The sequence below is a fragment of the Palaemon carinicauda genome, chromosome 14 (assembly GCF_036898095.1).
Source record: "Palaemon carinicauda isolate YSFRI2023 chromosome 14, ASM3689809v2, whole genome shotgun sequence".
Lineage (NCBI taxonomy): Eukaryota > Metazoa > Arthropoda > Malacostraca > Decapoda > Palaemonidae > Palaemon > Palaemon carinicauda.
Genome location: NC_090738.1, coordinates 54,320,368 through 54,336,064, shown reverse-complemented (window position 1 = coordinate 54,336,064; position 15,697 = coordinate 54,320,368). Strand labels below are relative to the sequence as shown.

General features: G+C 39.4%; 1 protein-coding gene across 1 annotated transcript in view; it reads left to right on the top strand.

Moving 5' to 3' along the window:
• The window catches only part of LOC137652777 (small proline-rich protein 3-like), a 15,790-nt gene extending 1,187 nt beyond the window's left edge, over positions 1–14,603 (top strand). The window contains exon 2 of the mRNA XM_068386184.1: positions 14,264–14,603. Coding sequence (XP_068242285.1) covers positions 14,264–14,603 — 340 coding nt within the window. The remainder of the gene's footprint in view (positions 1–14,263) is intronic.
• The last annotated feature ends 1,094 nt before the right edge of the window (positions 14,604–15,697 follow it).

Sequence of the window (15,697 nt, the reverse complement as noted above, 5' to 3'; positions counted from 1 at the left end):
CATCCAATATTACCGATGTTTTTCGTCGAGTCATGTTTATAAATATTTCTATAAAATACATTTTCAGCATTTTTTTTTTCGAGAGGAAAAATATAAAATTTACAACAGTTTTACATAAGTGACGTAAATGTTTTTAAATATGGATTAACACAAAGGATTATAAATTAAGAACTTGATGCTATGGTTTTATAGAATTTATGACAACTTTCTTACTTTGCTATAATAATAATAATGATAATAATAATAACAATAATAATAACAATAACAATAGTAATAATAATAACTATAACAATAATAATAATAATATTGGTAATATAAACAAATAACGATATATATATATATATATATATATACATATATATATATATATATATATGTATATATACACATATATATACTGTATACTTGTATACATACATATATATGTATATATACATATAAATACAGATATGTATACATACATATATATATATATATATATATAGGGTGCCCCATAAGTCACCATACATAGGAAAAAAAACGTTTCTTGACATACACCATTTGTAATTATATAATATGCTCTTTAATATAGAGCATACTAAATGGAGTTTATATACCTGCCATTTTATCGGAAAGACAAAATGGTAAAGATACAATACATAAATTCAGATATATAATATATATATATATATATATATAATATATATATATATATATATATGGATATATATAGATAGATATACATATACATATATATATATACTATATATATATATATATATATATAGATAGATAGATAGATAATATATATATATATATATATATGGATATATATAGATAGATATACATATACATATATATACTATATATATATATATATATATAGATAGATAGATAGATAATATATATATATATATATATATCTATATATATAAATATATCTATATATATACACACATATACTGTGTATATATATATATATATATATTGTATATATATATATATATATATATATCTTCTTTGTCTGCATCTTTTCCCACCTTCATGTGGGGGTCGATGTTTCTGGCCAGCTTTCTCCATCTACCTCTGTCCCTTTGATCTAAGGTCATATTTGATACAGTCCATCCACCTTCGTTTATATAAGGTACCTTTCGCAAACGTAATAAGTTGGCCCCTATAGCCTTAATAAATACAAAACAACAACAGAAGAAATTCCAAAATATGAATATAAATAAAATATATGCATGCTATTATTATTATTATTATTATTATTATTATTATTATTATTATTATTATTATTATTATTATTATTACTTGCTAAGCTACAACCCTAGTTGGAAAAGCAGGATGCTATAAACCCAGGGGCCCAAACAGAAAAAATAGCCCAGCGAAGAAAGGAAACAAGAAAAAATAGAATATTTCAAGAACAGTAACATTAAAATGAACATTTCCTAAATAAACTATAAAAACTTTAACAAAACAAGAGGAAGAGAAATTAGATAGAATAAAGTGTCCGAGTGTACCCTCAAGCAAGAGAACAGAGATCATCTTGACCAAAGGAATGTATTTCGAATTTTTTAATAATACAAACGCATAATAAAATCGACGCCAAAAACTACCTATACAACACTTCATCAAAGCGAGTGTCGTAGCCTGGCTCGCTGCGGTGCCCTTCTAGCTCGGAAAAGTTTCTTGCTAACTGATTGGTTAGAATCATCTTGTACAACCAATCAGCGATGGGGAAACCTTTCCGAGCTTAAAGGGCATCCCTGCGAGTCGGTGCAAATCTGCCTCACTAAAAAGAATTGACTATAAGTGAAACACCTGAAGCAGGCTTAATATTAGGACGTCCTAACGCTGCTCAATATCCTTTTATAAGAAGTGTTTATAGTTTATATACATACATATATAAAAGATTTATTTTATTGCTGTTACTGTTATTAAAATATTTTATTTCAATTGTGCATTACCTCTCATACAGTTTACCTATTTTCTTATTTTATTTGCTCAATGTGCTATTTTCCCCTGTTGGGGCCAATGGGCTTATAGCATCCTGTTTTTCCAACTAGGGTAGTAGCTTAGCAAGTAATAATAATAACTAGCGGAACCCATGTAAATTACACGAAATGATATTTTCAATACTAATTATCTTGTTCCTAACCTATACATGTTTGAATAAAATGTCCCGAGATTAATTTTATAATCTAGGTTATGGAAATTGATAGAACTCATTTTTTTGTCTAATATTTAAAAAAAAAGTCAGGTGCTAAAGACAAAATTGGGAAAACTATATAAGATGTGCTTTGGTTAAGAGTCAAAGTCTAATGTGAATTTGTATGAGTATACCATGAAATTATTTCCGTTTTCTTTAAAGCGTGAATTTGTAAGAGTAAACCATGAAATTATTTCCGTTTTCTTTAAAGCGAGAATTTGTAAGAGTATACCATGAAATTATTTCAGTTTTCTTTAAAGCGTGACACAAAATAAATGACACTCACTCTATCGTATTAATATATAGATGATAATAATAATAATAATAATAATAACCATAACAACAACAACAATAATAATAATAATAATAATAATAATAATAATAATAATGTATCACCCGTGGTGTCACTCCGGGGTCACCGAATTGATGGGGGAAGAGTAGGTTGGGACCCAAAGGCGAGATGAAAGCAACCGAGTCACAACCTACTCTTGGCCCATCACATTGGTGACCCCGGAGTGACACACGGGTGGTACATATCAGGGCGCCCTATCTAGCATATACAGTATGTCATTTTTAGGGGGGGGGGGGAGCCATGTACCACCCGTGTGTCACTCCGGGGTCACCAATGTGACGGGCCAAGAGTAGGTTGTGACTCTGCTGCTTTCATCTCGCTTTTTAGTCACAACCTAGTCTTGGCCCGTCACAATAATAATAATAATAATAATAATAATAATACTGTAGTTCCCGCGACTGTGCAGCAGCAACAGGCCAATCTATTATTCCGTGGTTTTCCAATATCTCTTCCAAGAGAAATTAACGGCGGAAAAGCCACTCGAAAAAATCTTCTAAAAAACATAACAGACGACACCTCACACGTCGACCTAACCGCGCCCGGACTCCTCGCTGCTAGGAGGAAGGAGGGCATATGACTACCTGGGTCGAGGCGATGTCAGGCAGGGCAGCCGATCGGGACCATAGTCTGACCCAAAGTCAAAGCAAAAGTCCTTCAAAAAGAAGGTAACCGTCTTTACCCCATACAAAAAAAAAAAAATAAATAAATAAACACGTTAATAGAAGAAGAAGAAGAAGAAGAAGAAGAAGATGATGAAAACAAGATGGCTGAGACCACAAATAATCAAAACGATGTTATGAAAAGTGCTAGTTAACCTCACAAGCACCAATCTAATAAGAGATCTGTTAATCGATGTGATGCAACTATACTTTCGTGCTTTTTATCACTATCTTGACAAGATATCAAGCAAATAATCGTGTCGAACCTATCAGTGACAATTCAACAATTTTTTTTTATAGAGAGAGAGAGAGAGAGAGAGAGAGAGAGAGAGAGAGAATTTCCATGATTTTACAATAAACATCGATTACAGAGAGAGAGAGAGAGAGAGAGAGAGAGAGAGAGAGAAATGCCTTCATTTTACAATAAAAATCGAATACGAGAGAGAGAGAGAGAGAGAGAGAGAGAGAGAGAGAGCATCAGTCGGGTCTCACTTTCAATAAAAAAAGGTGGAATAAAACCTGTAGGTGTCACGTGGAGTGGAATACAGCTGTCCAGTAATAATTGAGACCATCCGGCGTGAAGGGCTTTGCTACTTCCGCCAGACACTGCAAAATAAAAACAACTTTCCCAACCAAACCTTTTTTTTTTTCTTTTTCCCCAGACATTTTGGATGAGTCCACTCACCCGCATGAACTATTGACTCAAACTTCATGGTTTTATTTACACTGTCCACGAGGATCTGCAAAAATAACATAAAAAAAAAAAAGCAAAGTGATCTGTGTGTTTGACTGGCTGGATTATTCTAGTCGTCATGCGAAATGGTATATCTTTATGATTAAAGTATTACGCGGCTTAAAGGTCACGAATAGCAGAGGCAACGGGACAGTGACATTGCCCAGGCTAGCAGTGCAGTAACCTATAGTCAATTCTTTTTAGTGAGGCAGATTTACACCGACTCACAGGGGTGCCCTTTTAGCTCGGAAAAGTTTCCTGATCGCTGAGTAACCTATAGACAATTCTTTTCAGTGAGGCACATTTGCACCGACTCGCAGGGGTGCCCTTTTAGCTCGGAAAGGTTTCCTGATCGCTGAGTAACCTATTGACAGTTATTTTTAGTGAGGCAGATTTGCACAGACTCGCAGCGGCACCCTTTTAGCTCGGAAAAGTTTCCTGATCGCTGAGTAACCTATGGACAATTCTTTTCAGTGACGCACATTTGCACCGACTCGCAGCGGTGCCCTTTTAGCTCGGAAAAGTTTCTTGATCGCTGAGTAACCTATAGACTATTCTTTTTATCGAGGCAGATTTGCACCGACTCAGAGCTGTGCCCTTTTAGCTCAGAAAAGTTTCCTAATCGCTGATTGGTTGGACAAGATAAGTCTAACCAATCAGATCGCAGGGAACTTTTCCGACCTAGAAGGGCACCGCTGCGAGTCAGTGCAAATGCGCCTCATTAAAAAAAATTGAGTATAGAGACTGATAAGATCAGAGCCTAAGGCCCCTCTCCATCCAAGCTAGGACCAGGGAAGGACAGGCAATGGCTGCTGATGACTCAGCTGGTAGACCTATAGTCTCCCTCCAAAAACTTCATTTTAGCTAACAAGGATGGTTAGGTTGCAGAAATTACAAGAAACTAGTAAGCTTGAGCGGGACTCGAACCCTAGTCCGGCAAATCGCCAATTACTTCACTAAAGTAAAAAAAAAAAAAAAAGAAAAAAAAAATTACATTGACTAGTCTCTATATCTTTCCTTACGGGTTGCGCTTTTAAATGCATTGCAGTATTCTAAAAACGGCTTCGACGCCCCACCCCCCCTCTTATCTCATATTATACAAGTATCCTCTAGTTACCACACGGTTCTTATCATTTCACACACACAATATATATATATATATATATTATATGTATGTATGTATGTGTGTATATACAGTACAAGTATATATAAAGAAGAAGAAGAAGAGAGAGAGAGAGAGAGAGAGAGAGAGAGAGAGAGAGAGAGAGAGAGATGCCCTGGAAGGTCAATTAATCTTAAGATATTAATAAACCCTTTAAAGAAATACGTTTCCCGACTTACTAAAGACATAGATGTCTTCTTTTTGATACACAGTTGGGAGACATCGCGATGACCTCTCGCGGGAAACTTGGGGAGAAAGGAAATTCAAGACAAGTTTTCTTCCAATCCAGCAGTAATTCTATGGTAACTCGTTTAGCGCATGGTACAGGATCAACAAGTGTATATCTATGTGTCTATTTGTCTGTATGTTTGTCTCTTTCTGTTCAAATCTGGCCTATTCTTTACATATTCTCCTCTGTCCTCATACACCTGACTACACAGATTACCAAAGAACTGTAACTGTTCAGTGGCTACTTTCCTCTTGGTTACGGTAGAAGAGGCTCTTTAGCTATGGTAAGTATCTCTTCTAGGAGGACTCTCCAAAACCAAACCATTGTTCTCTAGTCTTGGGTAGTGCCATAGCCTCTGTCCCATGGTCTTCCACTGTCCTAGGTTAGAATTCTCTTGCTTGAGGGTACACTCCAGCATACTATTCTATCTTTTTTCTCTTCCTCTTGTTTTATTCAAGTTTTTATAGTTTATATAGGAGTTATTTATTTCTATGTTACTTTTCTTAAAATATCTTATTTCCTTTTTTCCTTTCCTCGCTGGGCTATTTTCCCTGTTGGAGTCCCTGGGCTTATAGCATCCTGCTTTTCCAACTGGGGTTGTAGCTTAGTAAGTAATAATAATAATAATAATAACAATAATAATAATAATAATAATAATAATAATAATTCGATTCCAATATAATTTTGAAATATATTTCTATTTAAACACGATATTGTTTTTCATCATATACTGTATAATAGGCCTCTCTCTCTCTCTCTCTCTCTCTCTCTCTCTCTCTCTCTCTCTCTATATATATATATATATATATACGGTATATGAGAGAGAGAGAAAACCCATACACTTAACCTCAAACGCGAGCCGAATCTGAAACGTCCCTGTGGTCTCTGTTTGCCATAAACAATCTGAAGAGGAGCCTCATTTTCCTGCTCTTGTCCTTGAGCGTCCTAAAATCACATAAGCATAATGACCCCTATTAAGTATCCTAATGAGACCAGAACAAGACATTTAGTCTGCGGCTAATTGCCCTCTCTCTCTCTCTCTCTTTTTGGGACCCGGCCAAATGGGTTCTGGGGATTTCTTTGTCTCTCTATTCCTTATTTACCTTTTTTTCTTTATGAAGGATATTCTTTCAGACCAGACTGACTGAAGTGTATCGGGAAACTCAGATGATGGATGCTGTTTTTTAATTTTATTAAAGTATTTGTTTTAGAGGCACCAACATATACATAGATAGACACATCCTTAAAAGCATATTCACATACTATGTATGCATGTACAGTATGTATGTAAGTATGCTATGTATGCATGTATATATGTATGCTTGTATGTATGTATGCTTATATGTATGTATGTATGCTTATATGTATGTATTTAAGCTTCTATGTATGTATGTATGAACATTATTTTATGTTGTTTATGTATGTATATATGTATGTATGTATTTATGTATGTAAGCATGTATATATGCATGTATGTATGCTTGTATGTATGCATATATGCATGTATGTATGTATGTATATATGCATCATGCATGTACGTACTGTATGTACAGAATGCATGCATGTATATATGCTTGTATGTATTTATGCTTGTATGTATCTATGCATGTATGTACAGTATGTATGTATGTATGTACTCTATATACAGTATGTATGTATGTACGTATGTAGGTGAGTTCCACCCCTTAAAGTCCCGACAAATCATGGTTTTTCGATATTTTCGAAGCCTTCTGGAAACCCAAGTTTTGAATCCGAGTTCGGAATGACAAGAGTCAAAAAGACTCTTTTCCTTGTGGAAATTTGCACCCTTGAACATACCAATCTACGAAGGATGTATTTTTAATTTATTTAGAGAAAAGTCAGGTTAAGTTTATATATCTCTTTCCTAAATAATAAATAGCCAGCGTCTGGATATATATATATATATATATATATATATACATATATATATATATATATATATATTATTACTTGCTAAGCTACAACCCTAGTGGGAAAAGCAGGATGCTATAAGTCAAGGGGCCCCAACAGGGAAAATAGCCCAGTGAGGAAAGGAAACAAGGAAAAATGAAATAACTTAAGATCAGTAACAACATATATATATATATATATATATATGAAATGCATTTAGCACGATTTTCCGTCTTCCTTTAGGACCTCTGGCAACATGATTGATAGCTAGGATTCGATCCCAATATCATTTTAAAATATATTCATATCTAAACATGATATTATTTCTTATCATATATATATATATATATATATATGTATATATATATATATATATGAAAAAGAGAGAGAGAGAGAGAGAGAGAGAGAGAGAGAGAGAGACGTGCACCGTCTAAAAATATGCCACTCTATAGGCTAAAAAAAACACGAGGGCATCTACTGTACGAGTTACAATTATCTCTTCGAGAAATTACCTTTAAAAATATAATTTCCAAAGCCTTATACAACGACGGTAAGTAATATATCCTTCCCGAGCTTCACATTTCTATTTAAAAAAAAAAAAAAAAAAAATATTCTTGGAAGCGGAAAAAATGTAATCCTTCTGACAGGGGAAACACGATTCTGTGGAAAAAGAGAGCGGCATAATTCCAAAGGGAGATCATGTATCCAGTGTGGACTATAGTTTCCCATCCAACGAAACCACTTTTTGGGGGACCTTTTTTCTTTCTTTTTTTAATCCTTCAACTTTAATATGAAGAGAAGGGAGGAAGGTTGCGAGTAAATCGTGAAGTATAATTCTATGAATAAATGTTTTTGAATGTTTTTTTCATTTATTTTATTTTATTCTTCACGCCTGTTAGCTTACTAGTAAAAATTAAATTATCATGTGAAATGTTTTTCTATTTCTCTTAAATTTGAAGCTTAGTTACGTTTTTTTTTCATAAAAAGATTATTGCCATATATGGAAATTAGGGTGAGTATAGAGTGTCCCACCAGTTTTGTTCTATCGAATCTATGTACGGATTATTTTGAGTACATGGATGACGTATTGGCTTGCTTGAAGAATCCGATCTCGGATGTCAATATGTTTTTCTTCCAAACAAAAAAAGTTACATAACCTTTTACAAAAGCATCAAATTATAAATAGTGAGAAAAAGCATAGCAGAGGGAGACAGTAGTTGATCATTCTGTCTATCTAACGTTACTGAAGAAAATCGCATAATAAATTATACCTAAAATTTCAAGAAAAAAAACCCGTTTAAAAAGTATAGAAATCGTCCAGGTCAAATGCTAAATAGTTCGAGATACTACCGCTAGAGTGTTATGGGGTCCTTTGACTGGCCAGACAGTACTACATTGGATCCTTCTCTCTGGTTACGGTTCATTCTTTTTTCCTACATATGCACCGAAGAGTCTGGCCTATTCTTTACAGATTCTCCTCTGTCCTCATACACTTGACAACAGTGAGATTACCAAACAGTTCTTCGCTTAAGGGGTTAACTACTGCACTGTAATCGTCCCGTGGCTACTTTCCTCTTGGTAAGGGTAGAGACTCTTTAGGTATGGTAAGCAGCTCTTCTAGGAGGACACTCCAAAATCACACCATTGTTCTCTAGTCTTGGGTAATGCCATAGCCTCTGTACCATAGTCTTCCACTGTCTTGGGTTAAAGTTTTGTACCAACCGTGTGTCACACGATCATACATAGTAACAACATTTCATTTTGTGTATATATTATGCTTGTATCATCACTCTCCCCTCGCACTGATAAGGACCTGAAATAACATGTCTGTTTTTCTCACCGTTAACTGTTAACCGGTGCAGTGTCGGTTGAAACATGAAATCTCCTGTGATGTCTTTTATGCCTTTTTTGCATGGAGTTTATGTATATAAAAATGGATGTTCTGTATTAATCACTCAGTTGCTTTCATTCCGCCTTTGAGTCACAACCTTCTCTTGGCTCATCACATTGGTGACCCTGGAAGTCGACTCGCTCCTCCCGCCTTCAACACCCCCCCACCCGCCCCTCCGTCATTGGTACTATGGCGGACTCCGAGGAAGTTGGTGCCGCCCAATTGAAACTTTCGTCGTTTGCCAGCGGAAAGGCGTTTGCTTGGTTTCAGCGTGCATAGTCCAGTTCCATATCAAGGGCGTGACTTGATCAACCACCAAAAAGCAGATTATGTTCTCGCGGCGATACCCGAAGACACCTTCCCGGAAATATCCGACTGGCTTTGTGAACAAGGAGACACCCCAATAGCATATGGCACCCTCAAAACATACTTTTTGCAGCAGTACTCGCCGTCACTAGCCACCCGTATAGCAAATCTTTTTCAGCTCTCTCAACAACCATTGGGGGACCAAAGGGCTTCGCTTGCCCTCAGGGAAATGACCAGTATCGCTCGCCTGCCACCTGCTGCAGACAGCTCTCCTCGTGAGGTGAACCTACTTCGTGCAACTTTGGATACGCCGTTTACCCGAACCTGTACACGCTGCCATACCCGATGTCGATAGTTTACCAATAAAAGGCTTGATGACCAAAACCGATGCCCTTATAGACAGCCACTTCATGACCTTCAAGACCTTCATCAACGCCTCCACTCCTGACAAAGAGGACGCCTATTCAACGTCAACTGAAGCTGACGTGAATGCCGTAGGATCTACACGCCTACCCCGTGACGAGCTTGAGCGGCGACAAAGCCACCCATCACCCACTACTCGCTTGCGCCCCAACCAACGACTTCTACAGCCAGTTACTACCACCCATTGGCCGCAGTTTTGCTACAACCACTTCAGATTTGGGGCAGCCGCGAAGAAATGTGCCAAGGATTGTCAGTGGCCAAAAAACGTGTAAGTAGGCCATTGCTCGTGGCGGTGGCGTCCCGTGTTTCTAATCTTTTCATTTTACATAATGCAGGAACAGGCATGCAATTTTTGGTAGACACAGGTGCTTGTCATTCTCTTTGGCCAAGGGAACTCTTCAGGACACGACATAGCCTCTCTACATCTGCCGATGTCCGCCTGGTAGCTGCCAACGAATCTACGATGCCCACCTATGGTTACGAGAACCTCACATTATCGTTTGGAAACGGTAAATTTCATTAGAAGTTTCTTGTTGCTGATGTCACATTGCCAATCCTCGGCGCGGATTTCCTCTCTCATTTCCCTCTTCTGGTCGATGTCGCCCACTGACGATTGGTCAACGCAGACGCATACTTGTCGGCACCTCTTCAACCTCGATCTCCACATCAGTGCACCCATAAATGCCTATGCCCACCTCCTCACGTCGTACCCGTCAGTTTTCAATCCAGAACTTCGCCAAACGCCCACGGCTCCTGCCAAGCACAGTATTTATCACCATATCAAGACGACGGGACCCCTAGTCTTCGCAAAATTTACGTATGGCACCGGAACGATTGGCAGCCACCAAACAGGCATTCACCAAAATGGAGGAAATGGGCCTTTGCCAAAAGGCCTCCAGCCCATGGTCGTCACAATTTCACATCGTTATGAAAAAAAGACGGCTCCCTCCGTCCGTGCGGGGATTACAGGTGTCTGAACATGCAAACAGAACCGGATCACTACCCCCCCCCCAAACGCCGACGTGACCTCCTACCTGCACAAAGCGAAGGTTTTCTCCACGCTCGACCTCCTGAAGGGGTATTATTAGGTGCCTATGAACCCAGAAGACATCCCTAAGACCGCCATCACCACTCCGTTTGGTACATAGACCTTCAATTACTCCTGTTTTTGCCTTCGTAATGCTGGGGCCACTTTTCAACGTCTCCTGGATGGCATCTTAGGGGACCTCCCTTTCTGTGTATGTTATGTGGACGACATACTTGTGTTCTCTTTCTCAAAAGAGGAACGCCTACGTCACCTGCGCATCGTGCTCAACCGCCTGCAACAAAACGGCCTTGTAGTCCGGTACGACAGGTGTACCTTTAGCGCCAAAGAAGTGTCGTTCTTAGGGCACCACATCAATCCTGAAGGAGTCCATCCCCTCCCTGAGAAGGTAGCAGCCGTTCAGAACTTCCCCACGCCCTCGACCATCAAAGCTCTGCAGGAATTCTTGGGCATGATCAACTATTACCACTGTTTTCTGCCAGCCATTGCCGCCACTCTTGCTCCCCTCTACGCCTCCCTCAAGGGCCAGCCAAAGGACCTGAAGTGGGGTCCCCTTCAAGAAGCAGCCTTCTGCAATGCAAAGAAGGCCCTATCAACCGCTGCAGCTCTCACTTTTCCTATCCCATATGCCCCTCTACATCTATCCATCGATGCCAGCGACGTCGCTATTGGTGCAGTACTTGAACAGGTGGTCAACGACTCGCCCCGCCCATTGACCTTCTTCAGCAGAAAACTGTCCAAGGCAGAATCGGGTTATACTACCTTCGATCGCGAATTGCTGGCGGTGCACTTGGCTGTCCGTCACTTTCGCCATTTCTTAGAAGGTACGCCCTTCGTCCTTCGCACAGACCACATGCCTCTGGTGCACGCCTTCACTCGACAGTCTGACGCCTGGTCCGCCAGTCAACGCCGACATCTCTCCGCTGTGGCTGAATACAATTGCACCCTTCAACATGTCCCTGGGAAAATGAATCCCGTTGCCGATGCCCTGTCAAGAAACACGATGGCTGCCGTTCAACTGGGATTGGACTACAACGCCTTGGCTGAAGCCCAACGACAGGATCCAGAGTATCAAGCATGTAGGACATCCTGCACATCCCTCCGCTGTGAAGAGATCCCCCTCAAAGACTCCAACACCACCCTCCTGTGACGTCAGTTCAGGTAGACCGCAACCTTGGATTCCTGCTCCCATGCGCCGACAGTTGTTTGATTTCACTCACAGCCTTTCACATCCCTCGTGCCGTTCTACTGCACAGCTGCTGAAGATGAAGTTCATTTGGCACGGCATTTCTAAGGATGCTAAGGATTGGGTCTGCGCCTGTACTTTTTGCCAAACTTACAAAGTACATCGACACACGGATTCAACCTCAACGTCGTTTTGCCCACATTCACGTCGACGTTGTAGGGCCCCTACCCACATCATAGGGACATCGTTACCTGTTTACTGTCATCAACCGCTCCACTCATTGGCCTGAAGCCATTCCCATGGAAACTGCAACAACCACCTCATGTACATCTGCTTTACTCTCAGGATGGATTGCAAGAATTGGTATCCCTGAGCATATTTCTTCTGAATAGGGGTACCACTTTCACCTCTCAATTGTGGACATCATTAGCGAATCTCCTGGGCATCACCCTACATCAGACAACTGCCTACAATCCCGCTGCCAATGGAATGGTTGAACGTTTTCATCGCACCCTAAAAGCAGCTTTGATGTCCCGCTGCAAGGATTCCAACTGGTTTACTCAGCTTCCCTGGGTCCTTCTGGGACTAAGGACCACTCCAAAAGACGCCCTCGACATCTCGGCAGCTGAAATGATGTATGGTGACCCGTTGGTCGTTAATGCCGAATTTTTTCTTTCTGCAACCTCCTTCGACGATCTCCAGCTCATACCTCACGTCGTGGGAAAATTTACTTCATGCCACCAAACTTACAACCCCCAGTGAAGCATCACATACCGAAAGACTTGCACTCTGCAACTCATGTCTTCCTTTGCAACGACACTAGCAAGCCACCGCTAACGTCCCCTTACATGGGCCCTTTCCTTGTGATCCGATGCATGGAGTTTATGTATATAAAAACGGATGTTCTGTAATAAAGTCACTCAGTTGCTTTCATTCCGCCTTTGAGTCACAACCTTCTATCGGCTCGTCACAGTTCTCTTGTTTGAGGGTACACTCGGGCACACTATTCTATCTAATTTATATTCCTCTTGTTCTATTAAAGTTTTTATAGTTTATATAGGAAATATTTATTTTAAAGTTGTTACTGCACTTAAAATATTTAATTTTTCCTTGTTTCCTTTCCTCACATGGGATATTTTCCCTTCTGGGGCCACTAGGCTTATAGCATCCTGATTTTCCGACTAGGGTTGTAGCTTAGAAAATTAATAATAATAATAATAATAAGTAAATCTAGAATCACCTCCAGACAAAAACATGCTTTTTATTCCCAGGGAACCAGATTAGCTGTAAAAATCCTTCAGGACCAATGTATCTGGCAAATGAATTCCTACGAGTGATTCCTTCAGACGAACATATCGTTTCGGTGGAAACTTGTTAACAGGAAGACGGGCCTAGGAATTCATTTTCTTATCTCCTCCAGTTCTCTGTTCCTTTCCAGACAGGCAAGAGGATTTTCCGCCTGGGGTCTAAACAAGCAAGGAGATTAATGTAATGGCGTTTTCGTTGGCATTTTAATTTCATGGTGAAGGCACGCCAAGCAGACTTTAGAAAAAAGGCGAGACTTAGGCTGTGGGATATTTCAACATAACCTTGCTCGGCTGGCTCTCTCTCTCTCTCTCTCTCTCTCTCTCTCTCTCTCTCTCTCTCTCTCTCTCTACATATATATATATAATATATATATATATATATAATATATATATATATATATATATATATATATATATATATATATATATCAGCTAATGTGTACGGTATGCATACACACATATGGACTTTCTTTTAAATACCTATACATGTTCATTAACACATATGTATGCACGTAAACACACACACATACACATATATATACACATGTATATTCATAAATAATATTTATCCATATATAACTTGAAATTTGATATGTTATTACCATACCCGTATACTGTAACTAGCCTTATATTAGCCTTCAAATCTCAAAAATACCAAAAAAACCGAAGAAACAGAAATATTAAAAAATGCTCTAAACATACAAAAGACTAACCTTTTTAAATATGCATTAGTATTGTACGAGCAGTTAATGTTTACGGGAATTCCCATTCTGTATATTATATATACCAAGGGGCTACAGCTCTTTGATTGGACTACACAGTACTCCGCCAAATGGACTACACAGTATTCCCCAAATGCACTACACAGTATTCCCCCAAATGGACTAAACAGTATTTCCTCAAATGGACGACACAGTATTCCCCGAAAGGATTACACAGTATTCCCCCAAATGGGATACACAGTATTCCCCAAAATGGATGACACAGTATTCCCCAAAATGGACGACACAGTATTCCACGAAAGGACTACACTATTCCCCCAAATGGACTACACAGTATTCCCCCAAATTGATGACACAGTATTCCCACAAAGGACTACACAGTATTCCCTCAAATGGACGACACAGTACTCCCAAAAAGGAGTACACAGTATTCCCCCAAATGGACGACACAGTATTCCCCGAAAGGACTACACATTAGTCCCATAAAGTACTCCCAAAAAGGAGTACACAGTATTCCCCCAAATGGACGACAACAGTATTCCCCGAAAGGACTACACATTAGTCCCATAAAGTACTCCCAAAAAGGAGTACACAGTATTCCCCCCAAATGGACGACACAGTATTCCCCGAAAGTACTACACGTATTCCCCCAAATGGACGACACAGTATTCCCCGAAAGGACTACACAGTATTCCCCCAAATGGAAGACACAGTATTCCCCGAAAGGACTACAAATTAGTCCCATAAAGTACTCGCAGTATTCCCACAAAGGGTCGACACAGTAGATTATTCCCTCAATGGACGACACAGTATTCCCCGAAAGGACTACACAGTATTCCCCCAAATGGACGACACAGTATTCCCCGAAAGGACTACACATTAGTCCCATAAAGTACTCGCAGTATTCCCACAAAGGGTCGACACAGTAGATTATTCCCTCAATGGACGACACAGTATTCCCCGAAAGGACGACACAGTATTCCCCGAAAGGACTACACAGTATTCCCCCAAATGGACGACACAGTATTCCCCGAAAGGACTACACAGTATTCCTCCAAATGGACGACACAGTATTCCCCCAAATGGACGACACAGTATTCCCCGAAAGGACTACACAGTATTCCCCAAATAGACTACACAGTACTTCCCTAAAATGGACTACACAGTATTCCCACAAATGCATGACACAGTATTCCCCAAAATGAACTAGACAGTATTTCCCCAAATGGACGACACAGTATTCCCCGAAAGGACTACACAGTATTCCTCCAAATAGACTACACAGTATTCCCCCAAATAGACTACACAGTATTCCTCGAAATGGACTACACAGTATTCCCCAAAATGGACGACACAGTATTCCCCAAAATGGACGACACAGTATTCCCTCAAATGGACGACACAGTAGTCCCCTAAAGTACTCACAGTATTCCCGCAAATGGACTATACAGTAGGGTATTCCCTGAATGGACTAAACAGTATTTCCCCAAAATGGACGACACAGCATTCCCCGAAAGGACTACACAGTATTCCCCCAATGGACTATACAGTAGGGTATTCCCCGAATGGACTACACAGTA